Below are 22,999 nucleotides of genomic sequence, written 5' to 3'. Positions count from 1 at the left end.
AGTCGTCAGCCAATTTTCACAATAAAGTACGAGACTGAAGCTACAAGTTTAAAAATGTATGTACAGATACTTAGAACTATCTCACATTTTTGTTATAATTATATATTTGTCTCGTACGAAAAAATATTGGGTATCGCTTTCTGTTCTATATATATATATATATATATATAAAAGTGTATATTTTAACTCGATAACGCATAATCAAAAACATACCTTCATCAGCTATAAGTTTTTATTAGTATTACAGCTAAAATATAAACGATAGTCTTTTTTTTTCATTATTGTTTCATTCAAACGAACTCCTCTATACTTTTCACTGGTTTTTTATTTTCTCCTGGTTTGGAAATCAAAGAATTCTACAATTGCCTTTCTCTTCGAGATAAACTCTGTCCTTTTTTCACATCTGTGTGTAGTTGTGTGGTGTTGCATATATATACATAAGCAGACTCCGCTGCCTGTCCCTTATAATCTAAACGCCTAAATGTGAATCGTCGATTATAAACAATTTCATAGAAAATTTATTTATGTGATTAAAACAACGCATAAGTAAATAGAATCGTAATCGCTAGCTTGTGTGTGAGCACGAGACGATAAACGAATTTGTACAATTTATTATGCGTGTAATCCTAAAAAATAGTCTTACGGCTATATGATGACACAACTGCATTCCTTTTTTTTTCCATTTCTCTTTCTCACATCGAATACATTGTAAAGAAATAGTTAAATGTGGAGTAGCGTTTTTTTCGACCATCTCAAATATATTCATCAGATAGCCGATCGTTGTTCCTTTTTTTCCGTACAACTCGGTCTATCGGACGTGAAATCACGGTCATATTGTATGTACATACATAAATAATAGCATAACATGATGAATGACGCATGTTATAGCAAAAAGGCTCAGTATACAAAAAAATAAACTTGCATATATTTTTGAAACATACATCATGTGTAGAGACTAAATTTTCGCAGTTCTAAATTTCGCCTGTTCGAGCTTGTACATTTTGTTTGCTTACGTCAGTGTTAAATAATGTCTCCACATTTTTTCTGAGGCTGTTGCAAGACTTATTCGTTGCATAGAAAATGATATTCGCTCCGCGAGATCTCAATGTTAAAATAGGATAAATAATTAAATAAAGCCAATTGAATTAAAGTGAACTTACGCGTTACATAATTTTACCTCATTTATTGCTCCTAAACTGAAATAACTTGACTCAAGGAGAGTCGTCATTTACATATAACTTTATGCTCATGGGCATTATATTTTACAAATTTGTTCCACTTATTCCTTTTCAATTAACAATTAAATCTTTCATTTCTTGCATAAAAAATACATAATGTTATAACGCAAGAAAGAGGAAATTCTGTACTTCATACAGTTCGAATGCGGCTTCATAATAACACGTTCACTGTTCGCGAGACATAAAACTTACGAATATTTTCGTGTACATGCTCGTGAAATGTTATTTTGAATTTATCTGCAAAACACTTTCTTAGAAGAAAGTTCTTATATTTGAAGTGTTGCAGGAAGTGTAAAGAGAGTTTAAAGAGTGACTAAGAGTGATTGACATCATAACTGTAAAAGAGATAAATTAGACAGCCACAGTGAGCGTGTTAAGAAAAAAAAGCGGCCCTTACGGTCTGCTCTTATTTTTCAACATGTAAAAAAAAAGAATAAAAAGAACTTTCGATAATGAAGAGAAGAATTATGTTACATAATTATATATTATATTTTAATAACGTAATTATTAAAAAAATGATCGTGCTATGGCTTACTTTCCCTTTTTTACGCAATAGTAGATGGCAAAACCTACGTATATTCTCGTAGATAAAATCAATTGCGAGCAGTAAGTTCTGGTCTAAAATTCACATTTCATACAGCACAGTTGGAACTGAAAACTCATAAACTGCAGTGAGGAAGTGGGAGGGAAAAGGAAAATGTTCACACAACTATAATAAATAGCGGAGACCGGTGCCTTCTCTACTTTTACATACTTAAGTCTATTCCGAGAGAGAGTTTCAATTTTTCTACGTGTACTGGCACAACTGTTTCCATTCTCTGTATTCTGTAAAACGCACTGCACTATTCACTTAGATTCAGATCGATTCCACAGCGCTTTATCGACCTTTTTGATTGAATTACTTCCCTTCCGAGAATTTCTCCCTCAGACTTTTAATCTTGTGGACGAAGTACGTCTCCAGGGATTCGGCGCATTTGAAAAATGGTGATTCCTTCGGGTTATAATATCGACAATTATCGAATATCTTTGTCATGTCACCGATGAACTCGCTGAGTTTCTTGTAGGATCGATCATTTATCCTCAATTCAATAGTTTGCAAGTCTAAAATAAAAATAATTACATTATATATATATATATATAAACTATTATCATTTAAAAAAATATATATTATACTTTCGTATCAAGATGATTTAGCTAAGGAAAGAAATAGATTACTGAAGTGATAGTTATGATACTTACCCATTGGTTCTTTTATCACTTTGTAATAATCTGGCGCTTCGTTAGGGTCTACTGGTTCCATAAACGGCCATGCACTTTTATGAGCCTAAAATAATTAAATTGTACATTCTGAATAGTATGAATGTTAATCCTCTTTTGAATTAAGATTTTTAATCTGGCAGTGTTTTATTATTTCAATATATCCAACAGAATATTATATTTAGTTTTTTCATCTTTTATTTATTTTATTTTAATGAATAATAAATAAAACAATCATAAATAATAAAAAAACTTATTTTAAATAATTTTTAGTAACTAACTGTACACACACATAATTATACTATATTTTAGAATTTTTATTGAAGATGTATTTTTCACTAGAATTAAAACAATTTATAGAAATCAAAATCATATCGATACTATTCTGATAAAGATAGTACATTACCTGTATTTGTTTAATTAATTTCTTCAACAGATCAAGATCTTTTGCGTTAAGGTTCTTCATATTAGCGAAGTTGACCGAAGAATTACGCTGGCAATTTGGACAAACGTATTCGTCAATGTTGTCGGCCTCTGATTGAAGAATACCAACACATCGACCGTGGAACCAATCTTGGCATTTGTCACAACATATGTAAAATCTTAAAAAAGGATATATGCGTTATCTTAAATGTACTAACTGCACATAGTGTAACAACGACCGTACCAGGTTAATTTCTTGAAAAATATACATTTTTTTGAAAAATGTTTTAGACAAAAGTTGTAGGATTCTAAATAAAGTATTTTATGTGAGTATGACCTTGAATAGCGTTATCACGTCAAGATCACTTTGAAATTTTTTAACGGAAGCTATCATTTTTTATTACATGTTGTTGTAGCTGACGTCAAGAGCTTTTTAAAACGAGTTATAGAATTTAATTTTCATTAAGAACTTTTCAAGTTATAATACTTGAAAATTATAGCATTGCCGACATTAACATTCTCCCAATTATCAGACTGACAACTAAAACCTTCTGAATATTGTTCACAATTAGATCTTAACAACATATGTCAAGGTCAAGGCCACTGGAAATCGTTTTTCTTATTTTTATTTTTAACGTAAAAACGAAATTTTAGTGTAAATATAATAGGGATAATTTCCAATGTCCTTGACTTCGATATATATCGTTAACGTCCTGACTACGAACAATATTTATAAGGTTTTAGCCATCAATCGGACACCTTGTAGAATGTTAATGCCGGTGGTATTGTAACTTTCAAATCGTATATCTGGAGTTTTTAATAAAAAATAACTTTATTATAGCGTTTTAAAAAGATTTTGATGTCAGCTACAAGAATATGTAATATAAAATGATAGTTCTCGTTAAAAAATTTCAAGGTAATCTTTACGTGATCTTGATAACGTTATTTAAGATCATATTCACACTACCATGAAATGCACCACTTAGAACTCTACAACTTTTGTCTGACACATTTTTCAAAAAAATGCGTACTTTTCAAGAAATTAACCAGGTATGGTCGCTCTGTTACATCTTGTATAATAAAAAATAGATAATTAGAAATATAAAATTAAAAATTAATTATATATTAGTTATATAATTTGATATTAGCATTGCATATTAACTATATTAAAAATACTAAGGCATGCATAAATAAATATGTACACACACACACACGCACGTCTGCACGCAACACACACACACACACACACATTATATATATAAAATAAATTGCTCTAATTATATAAAATAAAAAGAAACGTTAATTTTTTCTAAGTATATTATTTACTAATTATTAAGTAAATTATATTATCATTGTTATCTATTGGGATTACACATGGTTCCACAAAGGTCGAGCATCATAGTTAATTTTCTCTTTCTTTCTTTTTACTAGATATTTCTATTATTAACATAATTTTTTAATAACGTAATGCACTTACTGAGATTCGTCGTAAGGCTGTTTACACAGGCAATACAATTCTTGTGTATCTCTCGCATGTCTGCATTCTGTACAAACAAATTCTGACAAAGACTTGCTCATTTCTTCCGTTATACCCACGCAGTCACCGTGGAACCAATTATTGCATAAATCACATCCCACGTAAAATCTTTAAAGAAAGAGAATTATTTATATAATTTTATATATAATATATTTTATGATTGATATTAAAATCTTAAATCTCTTTTTAAATTTGAATATAATGGAATTAACCAAAAAGATATTTTATTGATACTATGATTCTCTACTTTACAAGTGTTGACCGTAAGATTCAGATCAGGGATATCGCATAAACGAAATTAAGATCTCATAATATTATACTTTGTGATTAAAATAAAATTATATAATTTTGAAACACAACGAAGAACAAATATAAATTGATTAAAATTCAATCAGGCTTATATGATCTTATGCTCTTACTTGGTCTCATCATAAGGAGTTCTGCATAAACAATACAGTTTCTCTTTCTTGATGCGAGTCGTGGTTGTCGAACCACCAGGAGGCGTTGTACTGTTACCTTGGTTCTTATGTTTTTTCGGTCTGCTACCACTCCGATTGGATGGGCTGACCTGTTGAGCCACTTGAGCATTTGCTTTTCGCTTCGCACTCCCAACTTTTACTTCATCCTGCTTGTGTCTCTCTGCCTTCGTTCTTGTAGCGAGCTCCGCCGATAAGTCCTTCTGCAAAAATTTTTATTCGCGTTTTACAAAAATCCTGACAATATTCTAATCCTCAAGGATTAATTCACGATCTTATCTTCAATTTAAATAAAGTTGTATTTCTGTGTACACATATTTATATATATTGTTATAAAATGTTATTTCTTGATTCAAAATAATTTAGTGATAAAGTATCTTTTTTATTTTTAATTAAACCATTTAGTGTTCATATTATTAAGCGAATCCATATTGTAAACATTTTGATATCATATTATTCAATTTGCAACATCTCACAAATAATGTTTCGCTAAAAGATGTTGCAAAATAAAGTTACAAATTTTTTTGAGCAATGTTACAAATCACAAACTAAACAAATGTATGATTTACAACAAATTGAATAAATATTGCAGTCTATATGAGGCAAAATATGGTTTGAAGTTTAATTCGATAATGTATGGAACTGCGCGTAACATAGATCTCAAATTATTACATTACATTACATAAAGTTGTGACTTGAAATATGACTTATTACTTACTTATTAATAATTGTAATTACCATTACCTGTATATCAATTTGAAGTTCTTTCTCAAGTAACGCTCTCTTTTTAAGAATATCTTTTTTAAGAAGTTCTTTATGCCGGAACAATAAAACTTGCATTCGGGAAAATACTTGCTGTTTTCTTCGCTGCTCTTGACTATCTTTCAATTTTGCCGATCGGTTTTTAGGTGACGACTCGTTATCTAATGCCTCCGATAATTTCGGCATTCTAGAAGTAATTTTAATGTTATTTAAAAATAGAGATGACAGTTTAAGGCTGCTTTCTTTTTAGGACACACAGTCAATGAACATTCTTCATTATTTATTGAATGTAAGGAAAATGGAAAGATGTTTGTGTCTCTTGAAAGAAAAGCAGTCTAAGTACCGCATAAAATAAGATACGAATACCATTGCAATGAAACAAGTCACTTATATAAAAATACTTATAATTATAATACAAAATAATTTATTATTGTTCTGATGCATTTATTATAAATCTCTTTTATTAATTTTTTATTACTATATATATAAAATACGTTCATTTATTTATACTGTATATATAAGATACATAGTTTATTTTAACAGTTTTAATTTCAATTAAAATCATTGTTCATTAAAATTTTGACAATCGCTTCTAAATTTTTTTGTTGATTCGGGATGTGAGAATAAAAATGCCTTTTGACTCAGGATGTGAGTAAAAATGCTTTATCTGTAAGGCCTAGGCCCGTTTTTACTACTTTTGCCTTATTCTCCAGTTTAGTCAAACTTTCGTTAAAACTAAATTTAGATTTGATGCTGATTGGTTTCTACCAACGTTACAATGGAAACGTTTAGCTAAACTTACAACCTATGTGTCATAACTTAAAGAAATTAATCTCAGTCGTTGATTGGTCCAATATTGGTTCTAACAGTATTGTACGGCAACGTGCAGCATCGTGTTACTCGTGTAAGGAACATAACGTTACAAATTAAATTAAAAATGAACGTAGAAGACGTAATAAGTAATAAACAACGTAAACGTGCTGCGAATTTTCGGAGGCCGAGAAAATTATTTTAATAGATTTAGTAACTCATTATAAAGATGTGATAGAAAATAAAAGATCTGATATGATAACCTGTAAAGAGAAGGAAAATATTGGAAAATAAATATTGGAAAATAAATATTGGAAAATAATAGAACAAAAGTTTAATAGTACATTTTCTACTGAATTTTAAAATTCATCAATTGCTCCATAGAAGATACTGCTTTATTTCTTAAAAAAGAATTATTTGTATTAATTTTAAATTTATATTTGTAATTGTAAATATTCGTAAGATAATTTCAGAAAAAAATTTTAATATTTTCTAAAACTTCTAACGCTGATGCTTTACTCAATCGAAATCGCATTTTAAACTCTATATCGTCCAATTCCTCAAAATAATTAATACGTTGTTTAAATCTTCTTTTTCTTCTATTAAATTGTTCAATAATAATATCCTCGTCGTCAGAAGATGACAGTACGAGGTTATATGTTTGACACTAGTAATATTTCTTAACCGCAGTTCAACTGCCTCTAAACGGCCAAAATTGGCCGTTCAATTTAAACTCAGTTTAAATACGTTTAAATACTCAGTTTAAAGAAAAAAGTTGGTAGAAACCAATATTTTGCTAAATTTTGGTTAATCAAATGTCACTAGGGATTAACTCTTTAAACTGCGTTAGTAGAAACGGGCCCTAGTACCGTTCCTCTTTTTTGGGAAACAGGGTGCTGTGACAAGAAGTTTAGATATCTTCCAGAAGATGACGCTTTATGATACCAGTCGAATTTGATGTTACCATTGTCTATGATAATGATGGTATCTAAAAAATTGATCTTATTTCCCCCTATTTCGCTAATAAATTGTAGACAGGGGTGATAGTTGTTAAACCTATCTATAATTTCATTAATAGCGTGAGAAGGTACAGCCATAACGAGGTCATCAACGTATCTAAAATAAAAGGAGATAGGAAAATCCAATGTCTCAAGCATCTTATTTTCCAAATCCTGCATAACCAAATCCACTATTATGGGTGACAGTGGTGAACCCATCGGCGTTCCGAATTTTTGCTTGTAAAAATTTATTTACATTTGTACGAATTAATTCGTTCTTCAATTTATATTTATTACATTTATAATTTCCGCTGAAGATGGTTCGAACTAGGGCCGAAACGTACGATTGTTCGTTCTTTTTTAAATTGAAACTAAGATAATTAAAAAATAATTATTTTAAATTATTTTAAATTATTTTTTGCGCACACTGCCTTCAGCGCTAACTCCAAAACCCTTCTTTCTATACTTTAAACTTGTAAAAATAAACGAAAATTATCCTTATTTCCCTTAAAAAAATATGCGTAGTCTATTTTCATTTCACGAACCTTTTTTTACTCTTTATTGACTGTCAGGGGAGATAAGGAGAATCTTCGTTCATTTTTACAAACGTTTTAAAGCAATCTCATCGATTCGTTCTTTTCAAAATCTCTTTATTTATAAATGGTATGCAAGAAAAATCAACGTGTCATTTTCAAGATTAAATACTTAAAAAACGATTTTTTCCACATTTTTCGTGCGGTTCACGTGCGCTCCTAAGCAGGAGGGGGGAGGTGGGGTAGAAGTCGCTTCGCGTGGAAATCGTGCGCTTCCAAGCAGGGGGAGGGGGGTGAGATGGGAGTCGCTTTGTATGAAAGTCGTGAGCCCCTAAGCAGGGAGGAGATGAGATGGTAGTCGTTTTGCATGGAAGTCGTGCTTCCTCAAACAGGAAGGGGAGATGGGTGGAAATCGCTTGGCATGGAAGTTGTGCGCTCCTAAGCAGGGGGAAGGTGAGAGTTGCTTTGCGTGCAAGTAGTAACGCTTAGCCAGATTGTGCGGCAAATGACCACGACTTTTCGCGCGAAATGTGAAAAAAATCGGTTTTTAAATATTTGACCTTGAAAATGACCTTGTCGCCAATTCAGTATCATATTGGTAATCAGCACACCAAAATAAAGTAGTATGTCAAGCCATAAGAAAATCGGGGAGTTCACTCTTTCAGAACTATACATAAATTCCTTTTTCTTGTCTTTTTTGTCTGATTTTTAAAATATAATATTATATATATATTTAAATATAATATTATATACACATTTTAATGATATTTCCTGATTATTTTACATTATATTCCTAATTATTGTAAAATTATAAAAATTATAAAAGTAAAAAAATCAGCAGAAATAAATTTATAAATGTTAGCAACTATAATATAAAGTTGTCGCGTTTTAAAAATTGAAACGAGCAATTAGACCTTTACAAAATCTATAGCGAAGCATAATACAGTAACACAACTTTGCTTATTTATAAGATGGAAAGAAGAAAATGATATAAATGAAGATAAAACAAAGAAGAAAAGAATTTATGTTACATTTCCACGTGGGACATACAAATATGGTATTGTTTATGTAATAAGTAATTTTCAGGAGCGTTTTTTTGTTATGCAATCAGAAACAACCGCGGATAGCCTTATCTTCGTTTCCTGATTGATCCTGAAGACGAAGATAGCCTTAGCCGCGGTCGCTTCTGGTTGGATAATGAAAATCTTAGGATTGACTAACTTGTCTTGTCTCAGGATCGACCAACTCTCGAATTGAAATTATATCTCAAATATTTACAATTTCCAATGTATCTTCAATAATCATTTTAAGAAAACCATCAAAATTAGAAAAAATCGTTGTGCTACTGTATTGTTAATAGCTATGTTAATGGCTGTTTGAATCCATGCTATACTGAAGCCTCGTAACAGCGCGTGGTTCGCTTTGAATTATAATAATAACGTAGTCTCATCATACATATCAGCAATATCAACCATGAAATTCATACTGGGACTTATTGAGAGGCTACAACTACCTCATTATATTCCTCATTATATTCCTCGTTTACTTATTACTACATTTAACGTGTATGGAAGCGATTTTGTGCGCTATTTCGAAGTTCCACTGTATTTGATGTTATGTGGTGTAACACCGTACTTGATTATGTTACGCTTACTTTTGGGTCGTTTCGCGATTTTCTTGCTTCACAGCTGGTCTTTTCCTGGGTGTTTCCACCCAGTCTTTGTCATCTTTGTCTTCAATCCCGCTGGACGATGATTGCGCGTTTGTCGGTGTTGTCGTTGCTGCTGTTGCTGGAATGTTCGACGACGGAGCCGGTCGTTTGCGCGAAGGCGGACGCGGTGTTGTTGCCGCAGGTGAATTATGAGTTTGATTGCTAGTTACTGAATTTTCTACACCACCTTTCATTTGCTTTTCCTGATAACGTTGCAGTTGCAACAATTTCTCTTCTATCTCTGGATTCAGATTCTCTTGTTTCAAAGCATTTTTAATCGCTAAATCAAAAATAAATAAGAGCATTTAAAGCAAGAATATATGTAAGAAATTTTTCTCGAAGAAGTTCCAAAAAAATCATTAATATAAAAAACATGCTTTTAGAAAATTTTGTGGTATAAGAAAACATCTTTGAAAAATTTTATATAAAAACATAATATATATGTTCCATTTTTTGCATACTAACTTTGTTGAATGTAATCTGGAGTTAGTATAAATTTATTCGAAGATGAATCGCTTCCTTCTTTCACGGATTGGGATGATGGTTGTTGTCCATTAGCTATATTTGCCTTTTGTGTGTCGTCTTCTGTCACGTTTGCTACACGTCCTACTTGCTGAACGACTACTTTTGGTTTTTCTGTCGATTTTGGCGTTGTCGCTTGCGGAGTTTCTGGAATGGTTTCAATAGCGCTTTGCGGTTCTAATAAAAGAGATATATATATAATAAATAATGTAAAATATTCGTAATTATTTTGTCAGGATTATATACGAATATTTATTATCATTGCATATTTTCTGAACAATAACAAAAAATTAAAAGTATATGTACCATTGGTAGATGATGGGGAAATTGACTGTTGCTGTTTTGGAGTGGCCGGTACAGGAGTATTTGCAACTGATGAAGCCTGTGTAGTCGGTGATTGCTGTTGCTGATTATTGTTGGATGATTGGGCCGGTTGAACAGCCAAGTAAATCTTTGTTGGTCCTAAAACGCCTTGCTTGCCAGTCGCTGCGTGTGCTGAAATCGATTTAAAGTTTATAATTCGACACAATGTTGACCAGATGTTTTATGCAAAAATGATTGTAGCCAATTATTTTATAAATCAACATTTTAAACAAAATTTTATTTATAATGTACACAAGATCAGGAAAAGATGATAAAAAATAATAAACACAATTATAAATCCTATCATGAAAATTTCATCAATTTTAAGCACTAACTTTACACATGATGACTTATAAACTGACTATAAATACAATTAATTCGATCAATAACGTAGATCCATAACGTTCAGGGAATAAAAAACAAATTGGTATGTTTCCAGTCAAAAATGTTGATGCCATGTAGAACTTATTAATAAATTATATTTTTAACCTTCTAGGGATGACATCTTGTCATAAAAAAAAATTCACTGCATTTGCTTAGAAAATGATTTACAAACGAAAAAAGAATTATCGATATTTATGCAATCGATATATATCGATATATATAATATACATACACACACAGTGGTGTATAGCTTTTCTGGGCTGCATTCGAAAACACTAGCCGAATGCTTTTGAATATCATTTTATCTTTGTTGTTCATCGAATATTAAACAAGAATAAAATAATACTCGGAGACATTTGGATGTTGTTTTTAAATGCATCCCTGGCAGATAGAATCACTTCAGTATTCAATGCTACATATATTTTTATCTTTAGTTCTTAAATCTACTAATTTGTACAGATCCCAAATTTACCTCGAATTTTTTTTATCCTAAATTTAATTTTAAAATGAACATTGCAAATTTGCAACATTTGCCCATAAAGGTTTAAAGATCCTCAAAAACCAACCTTTCAGAAGTTGCTGTTTAACTTGTTGTTGCACCATATTTAATTGCTGTGGCGTGAAATCCGAGCCTGTTAAACCCTGCAGCACAATTCGTGGACCCTCAGCTGTACTGATAACTTGCGCCGTCACACATTTGATTATTGTACCGGGTGGTTGTCCAACCAGTAAAGAAGCCTCAAGACTCCCTGGAATCGGAGTCGTGGCGGAACTCTGAGTTGTCGTTGCTGACGCCGTGGACGTTGCGGTAGTCGTCGTTGGGCTCGTATTTGTGGATGATTGTGCAACTGTCGAAGTTGGCGTGGTTTGCAAAGCTAAAAGCATAAATTTATTCTCAGTATATAAAATTTTCGAGATATATGAAAGAGATCTTGTTAAGCGAATTTTTGTTGAAATGTAAGTTCTTCGATGAGAATTTTCAGTTAGCCTTGTCTTTAAAAAAGTGCAGATGATTAATTAGAATAACACTAACCTTGTTGTTTATTCGTGGCGACAGTACCTTTCACGATAAATCCGCCATTAGGAGAGTTCACATGCACAATCTGATTGGATGCATTACGTATCACAACTTGATTGCCGATTGTAGTCAAGTGAGCCTTGCCTGACGCCAATTGTTGGACCAAGTTTGCGTTCGTGGCGACCATTATAGGATTTCCACTTATCACTTGTCCACCAGAAGATATTACCTACAATATTTTTATTTTATATAAATATAAATTTATATAATTATAAAAATTATATGTATATATTTTTTTTGTAATTAATTCCAAGTCTCTAAAACTTTGTAATTTTATTTTTTCTATATATTTCTTTCAATTAAGTTTTTTCAACGTTTTTTAAGGTAATTTTTAAAAATAAAATTTTTTTAATTAAATAAAACTACTGGATTTAGATTATCATATTTAGTATTTTGCCAAATTTTCAGCAATTTTTATTAGGTCCATATACATTCAAAAATCATTTCATGATTCGATTCAAGTTAATTGAAAGAGTAATCACCTGTGCGGTTTGTCCTGTGTTAGTGACTACGATAGCATTCTTCGTTCCTTGAGCTGTTGAGACGGGTGCCAGAGTCATGGTCGCGGATTTTACTCGTTGAACAGTTTGTACACAATAGTTTGACTGAGGCGTTTGCGCTTGTTGCGGTGAGCTCGTTGTTGTCTTTGCATTCGGACTGGTTTTAATGACAGACGTACTCTCAGTCGCTGCCACTTTAGTACTAACGGCGGTCACAGTCTTCGTCTAAAATATATCAATTATAATAAATAAAAATTGTCGCATAAACATTCACACTTGTAGACTCGTATTGACCCTGATGTAATTTGTTATAGTGTTCTATAAACAAACTTATTATTTCCTTTATTTTTGGATCCTATATCATTGATTTCTATTACATTGATTAATTATAGTTTCTTTTTATACATCACTCTTCCACGATCAGAAGATTGTTTTCAAATGATGTGTTTTTGAATAAATTACTTGTGAAGTAGTTGTAGATGTTGTCAAATTCGTTTGAGCGCTTTGTGCAACTGTGGTGCCCACAGTTTGGCTTACATTCACCACGTGCAGCTTTCCATCCGGCATTTGAACCAACTGCTGGCCAGGCAACAAGCCACGTACTTGCAACTTCCCGTCTGGTCCTCTGAGAATTTGCACTCTCTGTGGCACAGGTGAGACATTAGTGCCTAAAAGAATACAATTAAGAGAATTAAGAAAAAATCTTCCAGAAAGACAATTTATATTTTGCATTTTAATATTTCGAAACCAAGAAAAAGATTTTCATTTATAATTAATTAAGTTATAATTAATATTACTTTAAATTTAAATAACAAATAGACTTACTTGTTGGCGTTATCCTAATTACAGATTGCTGGCTTAGCCCTGGAGTTGGCGGCGTTTTCGGTAAAATACTAGTAGGACCGGATACAACCTTAGTAGTTCCATCAGCAGCTAAAATAAAGCAATAGGATAATTCATACAAAGTCAATCTCAAATAATCTCTTTGCTCAAACGCAAGAACAAATGGCTTACATTTCGTCATATAAATTCGTCTTGTACCGATGAACGTTTTGTTTTGTGTAGGAGTTGTTAGAAGAGAAGTCAACTGCGACTTATTGCTGCTTGGGTTCGCCGGAATCGGGACTTTTGTAACTAATTTAACGGTACCATCTAAAAGTAATGTAATCTCTTTTAATATAATTAAAGTTTACCTTAATTTTAACGAACAAGAACAAATATCGTTTTATGTACATTCATCCTTATAGATTTATCACATATAGTTTAGTCAGCTTACCAGAGGAGGAATTGGTTGTAACTTTAACAATGTGAGAGGTAGCAGACGACGTCGAGTTTCCGGATTGGTTTTTAACAGTCATCTCATGCAAAGCACGCTTTTGTTGATGAGCCGCCCGTTGCATGCGCAACTGCTGTTCCATCTTTTCTTTAATTTCTTCTGGTGTTGCTTTGCCGCTCACAAGCTGATCGCCAGTTAGACCAGCTGTGCCACTGGTGGTGGTAACAGTAGTGACGGTTTTATTTCCACTACTGACGATCACCGACTGTGGTGCACCTGAGCGACTCCTAGTAATAATCTGCGCATTAGCCTTCTCTAACCTGGAGACAGGACAGACACACCAAGCGAAGGGTTAGTTCCCAATGGAAGAAAGCAAGCGGTTAAAGGTTGAAGGTTCAGCCTTTGGTTGAAGGTTAGATCCATACTAGGATATCATTGGCATGAATTACAAAAAAGCGACATGTTTTACAAGATATCGCAATTTGTTCGAAACGAAAGAGATACATATGGAATATGCATTTTAATTTCCCAAGATTTGTGATAATTTTAGAAAAATATTTGTACAAGAAATTATACAAAAAACATAAATAATACATTAAATATAAAAAACTTGTCACAAATAATAAATTTTTATAATTTTTAAATTTAATACATTTTAACCAACTCATTTAAGTGTAATGTACAAATTCAGATTATTACACGTCAAAATTATATTCTAATAAAAATATTTTGATTTTTATACTAAGAATAATATAAAAATCATCAACGTGTAACATTCCTTAGTTAAAACTTGAGTAAGCTTGATGAAAACGATCAGTGGCACACAGTAATTGTAAAGATAAAAAGAATATTTCAGAAAGAATTTGACAAACAACATTAGACATACGAAATAACATGCAATATTTCAATAAAAGACACATATTGCATTAATCATTCTTGATCTTTACCTGTCACCATATTGTTTGATCTCCCATAGTTCTAATTTATCTTCATCGACCCATTCCTCAGTAACTTGTGGTTTGGTGCTTTGTGGAGATTCGGGACGCTTTCTTTTTCTCAGTCCACTCCTTATAGACGTTACCTCTGCAAAAGTATTGTACATAATGTGAATATGACTTGAAAAAAAGTTATGTTACTACTTTTTTGTGACATATACAACTATAATAAACTGTCAATTAAATAAGTTTCACATAATTGAGACTTTTTAATAATACAGTTATTGTCTATACACACCTCTGACTTGCTTTGGAAGTTCAAGCGGTATGACGACTTTTCTACGTAGATATTGAGCTCTGTCGAGGAACTGCCCGACATGTCGATGTTTCAATATCTCCAGTGACATGATCTCCGTGTCGGTGGTAATCTGATTCTTACCGTCAGTGGACAATGGCTTGGCTGCCATGTCATCCCATCTGAGACAAGCCCAGAGTATTCTCAGCTGAATTGCAGCAGCGGCTAGCGACTTTAAACCAACCGTTCTGTACAACCAGCAAGTCTTGAATAAGGGTCTGGGACAAGGATATGGCCATACTGACATATTTGCCTTGGCTAGATGATGGAATCCTTGCACGGGTGTTTTGCCACCGACGCGGGATAATTTCCTCAATTCATGCCGAGGAAGTACTAATATACTGCGTTGTTTGTTCTTCGTGCAGAAAGTCGAGCAGAGTGGATATTTGACTGGTGTGCGTTTTTTCTTACGATCAGCCGTCGTGTTCACCACTTTTTTCAGATATAGCTTACCCTCTGTTGATGTTGCCGTGTATATTCGCTCGGTTCCGTCAGCATGCAATTCTTTGACAAACGTACTTCGCTGCACTGTCCTTCCTCTACGATTCACGATTATCACTGTCTTTGCACCATTCTTATTTGTTGTTGTAGTCATAGTTTCCGATGAGACGGTCGTCGAATTACGATTAACGGCGGAATGTTCCTGCGTTACGCCGTCCGTATTTTTCACCGTCTGCTGACTTGTCGTAATCGTTGTGGTGGTAGTGACGACGTTACTTGTTGTGACGGTAGTCACGTTAGAATTCTCCGTATGCTCATTTTCGAGTTTTATCTTCTTTGGAGAAGAAACGTTATCCTTTGTGTTCATCTTTACTGCTTCGTCGTTGCAGTTAGTTGCCACCACCGATTCCAAATCCCGTTTGATCGCGTCTTTTGATTCATCAGGAGGAACTTCTGTTTTCGCGGAAGTCACTGGCGAGGTCTGTGGCGAGGATAATGAAGCAGATTGATTGTTGTTCAGAGCGTTTGCCTTGCGTAATAGAACGATCAAATCGCGCTTCAGTCGCGCCTTTCGCATGCACAAAGGAGAATAACAGGTGTCGATGATATTTGGAGTGATGGTCTGCGTGGTATTAACTTGCACGGCATTATTTTTGGCGTTATTCATGTTACAATAGCGCGAGTAACAGCTACCGTTCTTGCAGAGTTTCAAGGCAGTCGAATATTGCAAGCGCACTTGCTGGATGCGCTTGGTAATCGTCGCCAGCATTTCTTTCGAAGACGGAGAGAGAGTTGTTACTGCCGTTTTATTCATTTGTTGCTGTTGCTTACCGGCAGGCGTCGACAAAAGACCTTGCTGAGGCCCGTCTCCGCCAGCACCAACGGTACTATCTGTATCATTTTCTTCGTGATTTTCCGTATCTACCTCCGAGCAATCGCCATCTCCGCCTTTCTGATTTGGTGTCTGACTTACTTCTTTTGCCTTTGCCTGCAAAAATATCGAATTTAAAAAAATGATGGAGATATTTTAAAGTAATAGAAAGTATAACATTAACATTTTTTACGCCATCAGAATGATATAAATTATCTCCAGATTTGTGAATTATATTATTTATATATATTATTTTATAAAGATATATATATACTCACAGATTGCAATAATTTTCTTTCTTCCAAAAACTTTAAATGTGTTCTGCGTGCCAGGAAATCATCAATTTTTGTCTTTTTCGCAACTTTTGGATAATGTAATCTTCCAGAAGTGGTTAGTGCCTTGTTGATGTTGATCTCTTCGAACTCAGTAATCGGAGTAAAAACTTTTTCGATTTTCATGCCAGCTAAAACTGAAAAAAGAGATTTTCTATTTAGTGTTTTTTACCAATAAAATGCATGTCTATTTTAGAAATAGTCTTTAAATTGTACTAAATTGCATTAATAAAATTGTTGAAAAATATTTGTATTGTATTAAATTCAAATTCATTAAATTTGCTACATACTTGATAAATTCATCTTTGTTTCTTGTTTGACCTGGGATTCCAGTTTCACCGGAGAAGAATTAACACCGTTCGTCTTGCTGTCAATTGTAGGCTCCTTTTTTACATTTTCCATATCACATTCTTGTTTTATTGTATCATTTTCTACTCCTTCCTCTTTGATTTCTTGTTTTACAATACCATTCTCTATCTTACTCGGACAATATTCTTTGATGAGGAATTCATAAGTGGATGGGTCGAGCGCAAGAATTTTCAGGCCATTCTGATCCTTGACCTGTACCATAATTTTTTGTGGACCGACTCGTAAGCCCGTCTTTGTCATGTCTGAGACTCGGTGACGGCGTCTGGAAGACACCCAGAGCCAACCACCCTGGCCGTGCACCCGGTATTCTTCGCCCTTCTGCTTCCATACCTGATGCTTTAAGCCGAGTGTGTACTTGACGAAATTAAAGAGCCGATTACGCTCCTCCTCGTCTTCTTTCTCTTTCTTTTCCTTTTTGTCCTGACGCTTTTTCTCCTCGCGTTCGAGCGCAGTCACCCGTTGCAATTTCACATGGCCGAGTTGATCATGCCACACACTCGCAAATACGACAGACTTAATGCATGCTTGCAAGACAATGAGAGTGCGTGCAAAGTCTCGTGGATTCACGCATGATCCCACCGCCGTAGTCCATGGTTTACGTAGTAGTGGCCAATTGATGTGCATAAACGACGCCTGAATATTGCTTTCGAGCTGTAGGATCGTTTGACGTAGAGTACTGACTAACAGAGCACGAGTACCCGTCAAACTACCCACCCACTTGAACTCCGACGCTTGCGTAAGCGAAAACTTGTGCGACAAATGACGTTTCTTATCGCGCTCCTCGTTTCTCTGAGTCTTATTTAGCGCGATAGGATTGGTGCTGTACTGATTGACATATGACTTAAAGTTGTTGTCCATGCCCAATTTGAATAAGTGTGTGCCAGACGCGATTTGATGTGCCTTTTGACGCGTTACCCTGATGTTTCCGTCGCTTTCGGAATCTTTTAGACCCTTGTCTAACTTCTCTTGCTCTTCCTTCGATAACGGTGCCATGCTTCGTCTTTTTATGTCGTCCATGTTAAAGGTTCGCGGTTGCAACGAACCAGTCTTCGATCTCGTCACGATAGTATGTTTTTTGCCTGAAAGAAAAGATTATTGTAAATATATACGAATACAATGAATCAATGTCTAATCATTTAAACAAGTTTAAATGTTCTATAAAAGTCAAATCTATTCTCCAGAAAATTTTCTAATATGGAGAAATCAACAAAATTCACAACAATATTACAGAATTGTATTATAAAAGTTACCGTCTTTTCCTATTTTTTCCTCTCCTTCTAACGTGTCCTCGTCAATGTCTTCAGATGATGATGTAGAGGTACTAGTTTTCGTAGTTTTATCTGTATTCGTCGTGTTTGACGCCTCGGCGTCGACCTCAACAGTTTCGCCGATCACCTCAGGTACTTGTGTAGCTGGAATCGATTCGTCACTGGAGATTTTTGTTTCACCCTGTTCCGTCATTACAGTAGTACGTTCATCAAGAGCATCTGTACTCTCGTGCATTTTGCGTATCATTTCCTCAGCTTCCTGCCTTTGTTTTTCCTTTCTCTCTTCCTCCTCTTTCTCCTGTTTCTCTTGTCGTTCTTTTTGTATCTTTTGTATAAGATCTAAAGAAAATATTTCAAGAGGCAATTATTTTTTAAAATATTGTTTAACACATAGAATTTGATATTCAATGTTAATTAAAAGAAATTTAAAAAATAATGTTAATTAAGGAAGATTGATCTTACTGTTTTCTGTTTCTATATATGATTTCTTATTTCCTTTAAACTGATTAGTAATGGTCTCTGTAAGCTCCATTTGTCGGACTATTTCTTCTTTGTAATCTGATAATTCACGATAAAGCGCTACTTCCATTTCATTTTGATCTAAAGCAAGCATTAGCTCCTCTAATTGTAAAGGTGTACTGTAATACCACACTTCACCGTCTTCGCTCTCACTAAAAAAAAATATATATAATAAAAATTTTAAATTATATGCGTACGCATATAAAAATAGAAGCATGTCTTTTGCTTGTCTTCTGTATTCAGATTTATAATTTCTTACTGAAAACATCTCGTAAAATTCTATAAATATTTCTTTTGCAAGATAGAGACATAATTTAAAATATTTTAAATATAAGTACAAAAGATAATTAATTAAAATTTTACAAAATCTTAATTAGACATACAGGTACATTAAAATGTGTCTTACACAAACACTCTTCTTGTAAGAAACCAATATTTTCTGCCATGTCTGTCGAATCCTAAATGCTCTTGTCTACATAACGATCCGTTCTTTTCAACATCAGGAATACAATCCGCGACACCGATCACTTTATGAGCTTTACATGTACTACATTGCCAATCCTCAGTAGGAACATCGACCAGAGGTGGTTCTACACATTCTAAATGAAATACAGCTGGACAAGTCTCACAACACAACAGATCTCCTAGTCGATGGCATACTCTGCAGTGATCATCATAATGCATAGCTCCTGGAAAATGTATAAATCTTGTCCATTCCATTCTCTCTCTCTTTCTTGATAAATTTTAAGTATTTTGTCATTACAACATTTTACAAGAATAGAAGGAATTAACTTAAACAATCAATTAACTTTAAAATATCAATAATTTTGCAAAAAAAAAATAGATTTTAAATCATAAAATTTTAGATGAAAAAATTATGTTATAAAGTGTAAAATCACACAAAAATAGTATTTGTGTAATATATTCTTAAAATATGTAATTCTAAATAATTTTTATAAAATAGAGAAATTCGATTGCAAATAACAATTTATCAATTGTAGAAGTATTCAAATAATGTCAAGCTTAATAAATCTTATCTTAATAGACATATAATTTAAATATAAAGCATCAACTTTATTTAATTTCGCATCTTTTTTGATTAAAAATATCTGTTATTGTACAAGTAACTGATACATCAGCAAGGACACAGTAAATTTTTTCCTTGCCGACTTTGGATATAATCATGCTGTTTTAAGTATGTATTTACAAAAAGCTATGGAATATAAATGTTATGCATATGTAAAATGTATTTTATTATACCTTCATGCAATAAATCCTCTCTCACGGGATTTGTTATTAAGAATTGATCTGTTAAAAATTGTAGGACCTTGATTCTATCCTCGATGGCAGTAAAAGGATATTCAGTAGTGGTTAATGTCTGTAAAATGTTCTGATCAAAACCCTTATCGCTCTCCACATATGAACGTAGCACCTCTGGCCATGTCATGGAGTCCACAAAGTACAAGCTAACGTTCACTGAATCTTTTTGATCCAGTGGACCAAAATGCGTCTGCTGTGAGTCTTCCTCTCGCAACAGTGCCTTGATCAGCATAATATGAATCTCCGCCAGCAAATTAGTTTGATCTTCGCACATAAGAGCGGCGCAAAAGTCCTCGAATCTAAAGGAGGAGAGACGTACCAGGCTGCGAAAGTGCCTGAGTACTTCGTAGATGGAGAGCGATGGCATGACCAGTTCTTTAGGGACCAACAGATCATCCGAGGACTTGGATAACACTAATGGTGGCAGTTCTCTATTCTGCAACCACAACGGCTCTGGACTAGGCGGCCGCTGTTGGGCGAGCAAAGTTTTTCTGGGTGTGCCACTAGTGGTACTGTAACTGGACAGTGAAAAATCGCTATCACTCGAGGGATCGGGTTCATCTATGCTCTCGGAAGATTCCATATCGGTCGGCAACGGGTCTTCGTCCGGCTCGCTCTTCTCGCTGGACTCATCGCCAAAATCAGAGCCATAATGATATTCAGAATCATGATAGTCCACATTGGGGTTGTAACCACGACGCTGATAGGCACCACCTGTGGATCCGGCATGACCACCCTTGCGAGAGTGTCGGTCACGACCACTACGTGACTTACGCTGATTCCTCGTGCTGCGCTTGCTGCTCTCCTCGCTCTCGACTGACGGCGACGTTGGACGCGATGCCGTCGGTGTGCTTGGCTGTGAGCCCGGCGTCTCGGCGCCACCACCGAGCGCAACGGCTGTCTTGTTCTGTAAATACTTGGGCTTCTTCATCAGGTGATACTGGAATTTCTTCGGACGTTCCATCACCACGGATTTGGGTGGGCGCCCCCGCCTCTTCGAGCCTCTGCCCGTCATTATTGTCGTGCGTCGCCGTGGTACCTTCGATAATCGTCGTCGTCGTTGCCGTCCTCACGCCGGCACCGGTGCCGTCAACCTCGCTTTTTCAGAATACGATTTTCCACGCGGGGGGGGATTGTCGGTGAGGGCCTACCTGTCCCGTTCAGCCGTTCCCTCTTACCGCACACCTCGCTCACCGCCTCTCTTCGTCTCTCTCACCTCTTCTCTCCTCTCCTCTCCCGATCTTGCCTCCTCACTCAGCACGTGGCGCGCGTGCTCGCACGCTTGTAAACAAACACAAGTGACATCGCCGCGGAAAGGAGCTGGTTCCATCCATGATGTCTGATGCACTCTGATCTTTGCGCCATTTCTCACGGCCGACGGTCGGTTCGGCGCGGTCACGTGACCAAACACAATCGGCGCGACGCGATGCTCCCGCGGCGTGCACGTCACCGCACGTCGCACTCCCGTTCGCGGTGCCGTTCCTCGTTCGGCGCCGCCGTGCGTAACGTTGAAAAAAAGCACTCGCCAAATTCGAGATAGCGAGATCGGCGACGCGAATTACGCCAGAAGGGGGTCTCTAGCTGCGCCGCTGGTTAGCGGTGGTGGTGGTAATGTCGGTGGCGGCAGCGGGCGAATGGAGTCGTCGTCGTCGTCGACGTCGTCGTTGAATGGCGAAGCAGCACGAGAGAGCGGCGCTGCGATTGGCTCATCGCTCTGCCGCCATGTCGGCCGTTTGGCAACCAGCTACGACGAAAAAGACGACCGGGCGACCGTCGTTCTACGTACCGCTCGATCACGATGTCTCTAGAAACCCTCGGGACGTCCTCGATTATCCGGACGACGAACGTCGTGGGCCGCGCCACGTTGGATCGCGCAAATTTCCTCGATTCAGCCGAGACGCCTGCGAGCTCCAATCGCTTCCACCGTATCTTCCCGTCCGCTGCTCCCTGTCAGATCGACGTATAAGATAGGTGGCGCCACGGGCGCGTTCGAAAGGAAAAAAACGTAATTCTAACCGCAATCTCGCGAGCACGGAGCAACGCGGACTCGCGTAGGACGCGTGCACGATGAGAGAATTGTCGATGATAGATGAACGATGCTGATTACAATGAAACAGGCGACACAATCCGTTTCTTCGTATGTTTTAATCGTGATATTTCTAGGAGTGCACGAGTCCAGGATGGCCACAGATACACGATTGTGCGAGAATTCGTTGATAGAGGACACTACCGATGGCGCGACGCCGCCATTTTGTATATGTTTCTCGATCGATAACCTCTCGCGGTCTCGTTTCGGCAAAATTCATGTCCTCGTGGGTCGCGCGATGTCGATCTTGATGACACGAAATCGCGAGGTTTTTTTTTGTTCCTCTTTCCTTTTACTTCGCTCGCGAAGCCGTTCGCGCGAATTGCAAACTTTCCAATTATTCCTATCGCGCCATCTACAAAGATTCGAGTCTGCTCGAGATTTCAACCATCTCGCGCGAGTCTCGATTCGATGGATAAGGAAATTTCGAAGTAAGGAATATAAGTGAGAAAAACGAAAATTCTCGACAGAAAATTTGATCAGAAATAATAAAGAAACCGAAGGTTTGCTCTTTTTAACTAAATTTTGTACGATATTAATCTTTTCTCTTTTTCTCTTCACGTTGGAGAGAAAGATAGAAAAGATGAATTATGCAAAAAGTTCAACTCGCAAGAGTTTGTCGCTCAAATCTAAAG

The 22,999-nt window shown here is 35.5% G+C and overlaps 1 protein-coding gene across 4 annotated transcripts; it reads right to left on the bottom strand.

Moving 5' to 3' along the window:
* Positions 1 to 1,716: 1,716 nt before the first annotated feature.
* On the bottom strand, positions 1,717 to 22,524 carry E(bx) (nucleosome-remodeling factor subunit NURF301 E(bx)). 4 transcript variants are annotated; one of them, XM_018505611.1, is made up of 24 exons: positions 20,219 to 22,524; positions 19,365 to 19,647; positions 18,902 to 19,110; positions 18,422 to 18,778; positions 17,093 to 18,250; positions 16,749 to 16,939; positions 15,102 to 16,587; positions 14,816 to 14,951; positions 13,869 to 14,188; positions 13,607 to 13,744; positions 13,418 to 13,525; positions 13,055 to 13,260; positions 12,575 to 12,817; positions 12,048 to 12,261; positions 11,581 to 11,889; positions 10,574 to 10,762; positions 10,211 to 10,414; positions 9,689 to 10,025; positions 5,676 to 5,880; positions 4,875 to 5,134; positions 4,396 to 4,563; positions 2,902 to 3,097; positions 2,478 to 2,562; positions 1,717 to 2,339 (listed from the first exon to the last, which is right to left on the bottom strand). In XM_018505611.1, the coding sequence occupies exons 1-24, from the start codon at positions 21,291 to 21,293 to the stop codon at positions 2,137 to 2,139; spliced, it is 8,280 nt and encodes a 2,759-aa protein (XP_018361113.1). In that variant the 5' UTR covers positions 21,294 to 22,524; the 3' UTR covers positions 1,717 to 2,136. The 4 variants fall into 4 exon arrangements, with proteins under 4 accessions (XP_018361113.1, XP_018361115.1, XP_018361112.1 ...); XM_018505613.1 differs by having other exon boundaries at positions 10,211 to 10,444; positions 13,130 to 13,260; XM_018505610.1 differs by having other exon boundaries at positions 1,718 to 2,339; positions 10,211 to 10,444.
* Between the last annotated feature and the right edge of the window lie 475 nt (positions 22,525 to 22,999).

The sequence above is a fragment of the Trachymyrmex cornetzi genome, unplaced genomic scaffold (assembly GCF_001594075.2).
Source record: "Trachymyrmex cornetzi isolate Tcor2-1 unplaced genomic scaffold, Tcor1.1 scaffold21, whole genome shotgun sequence".
NCBI classification, from domain to species: Eukaryota; Metazoa; Arthropoda; class Insecta; order Hymenoptera; family Formicidae; genus Trachymyrmex; species Trachymyrmex cornetzi.
The sequence above is the reverse complement of the archived record's forward strand: the minus strand, read 5'-3'. Positions and strand labels throughout refer to the sequence as shown.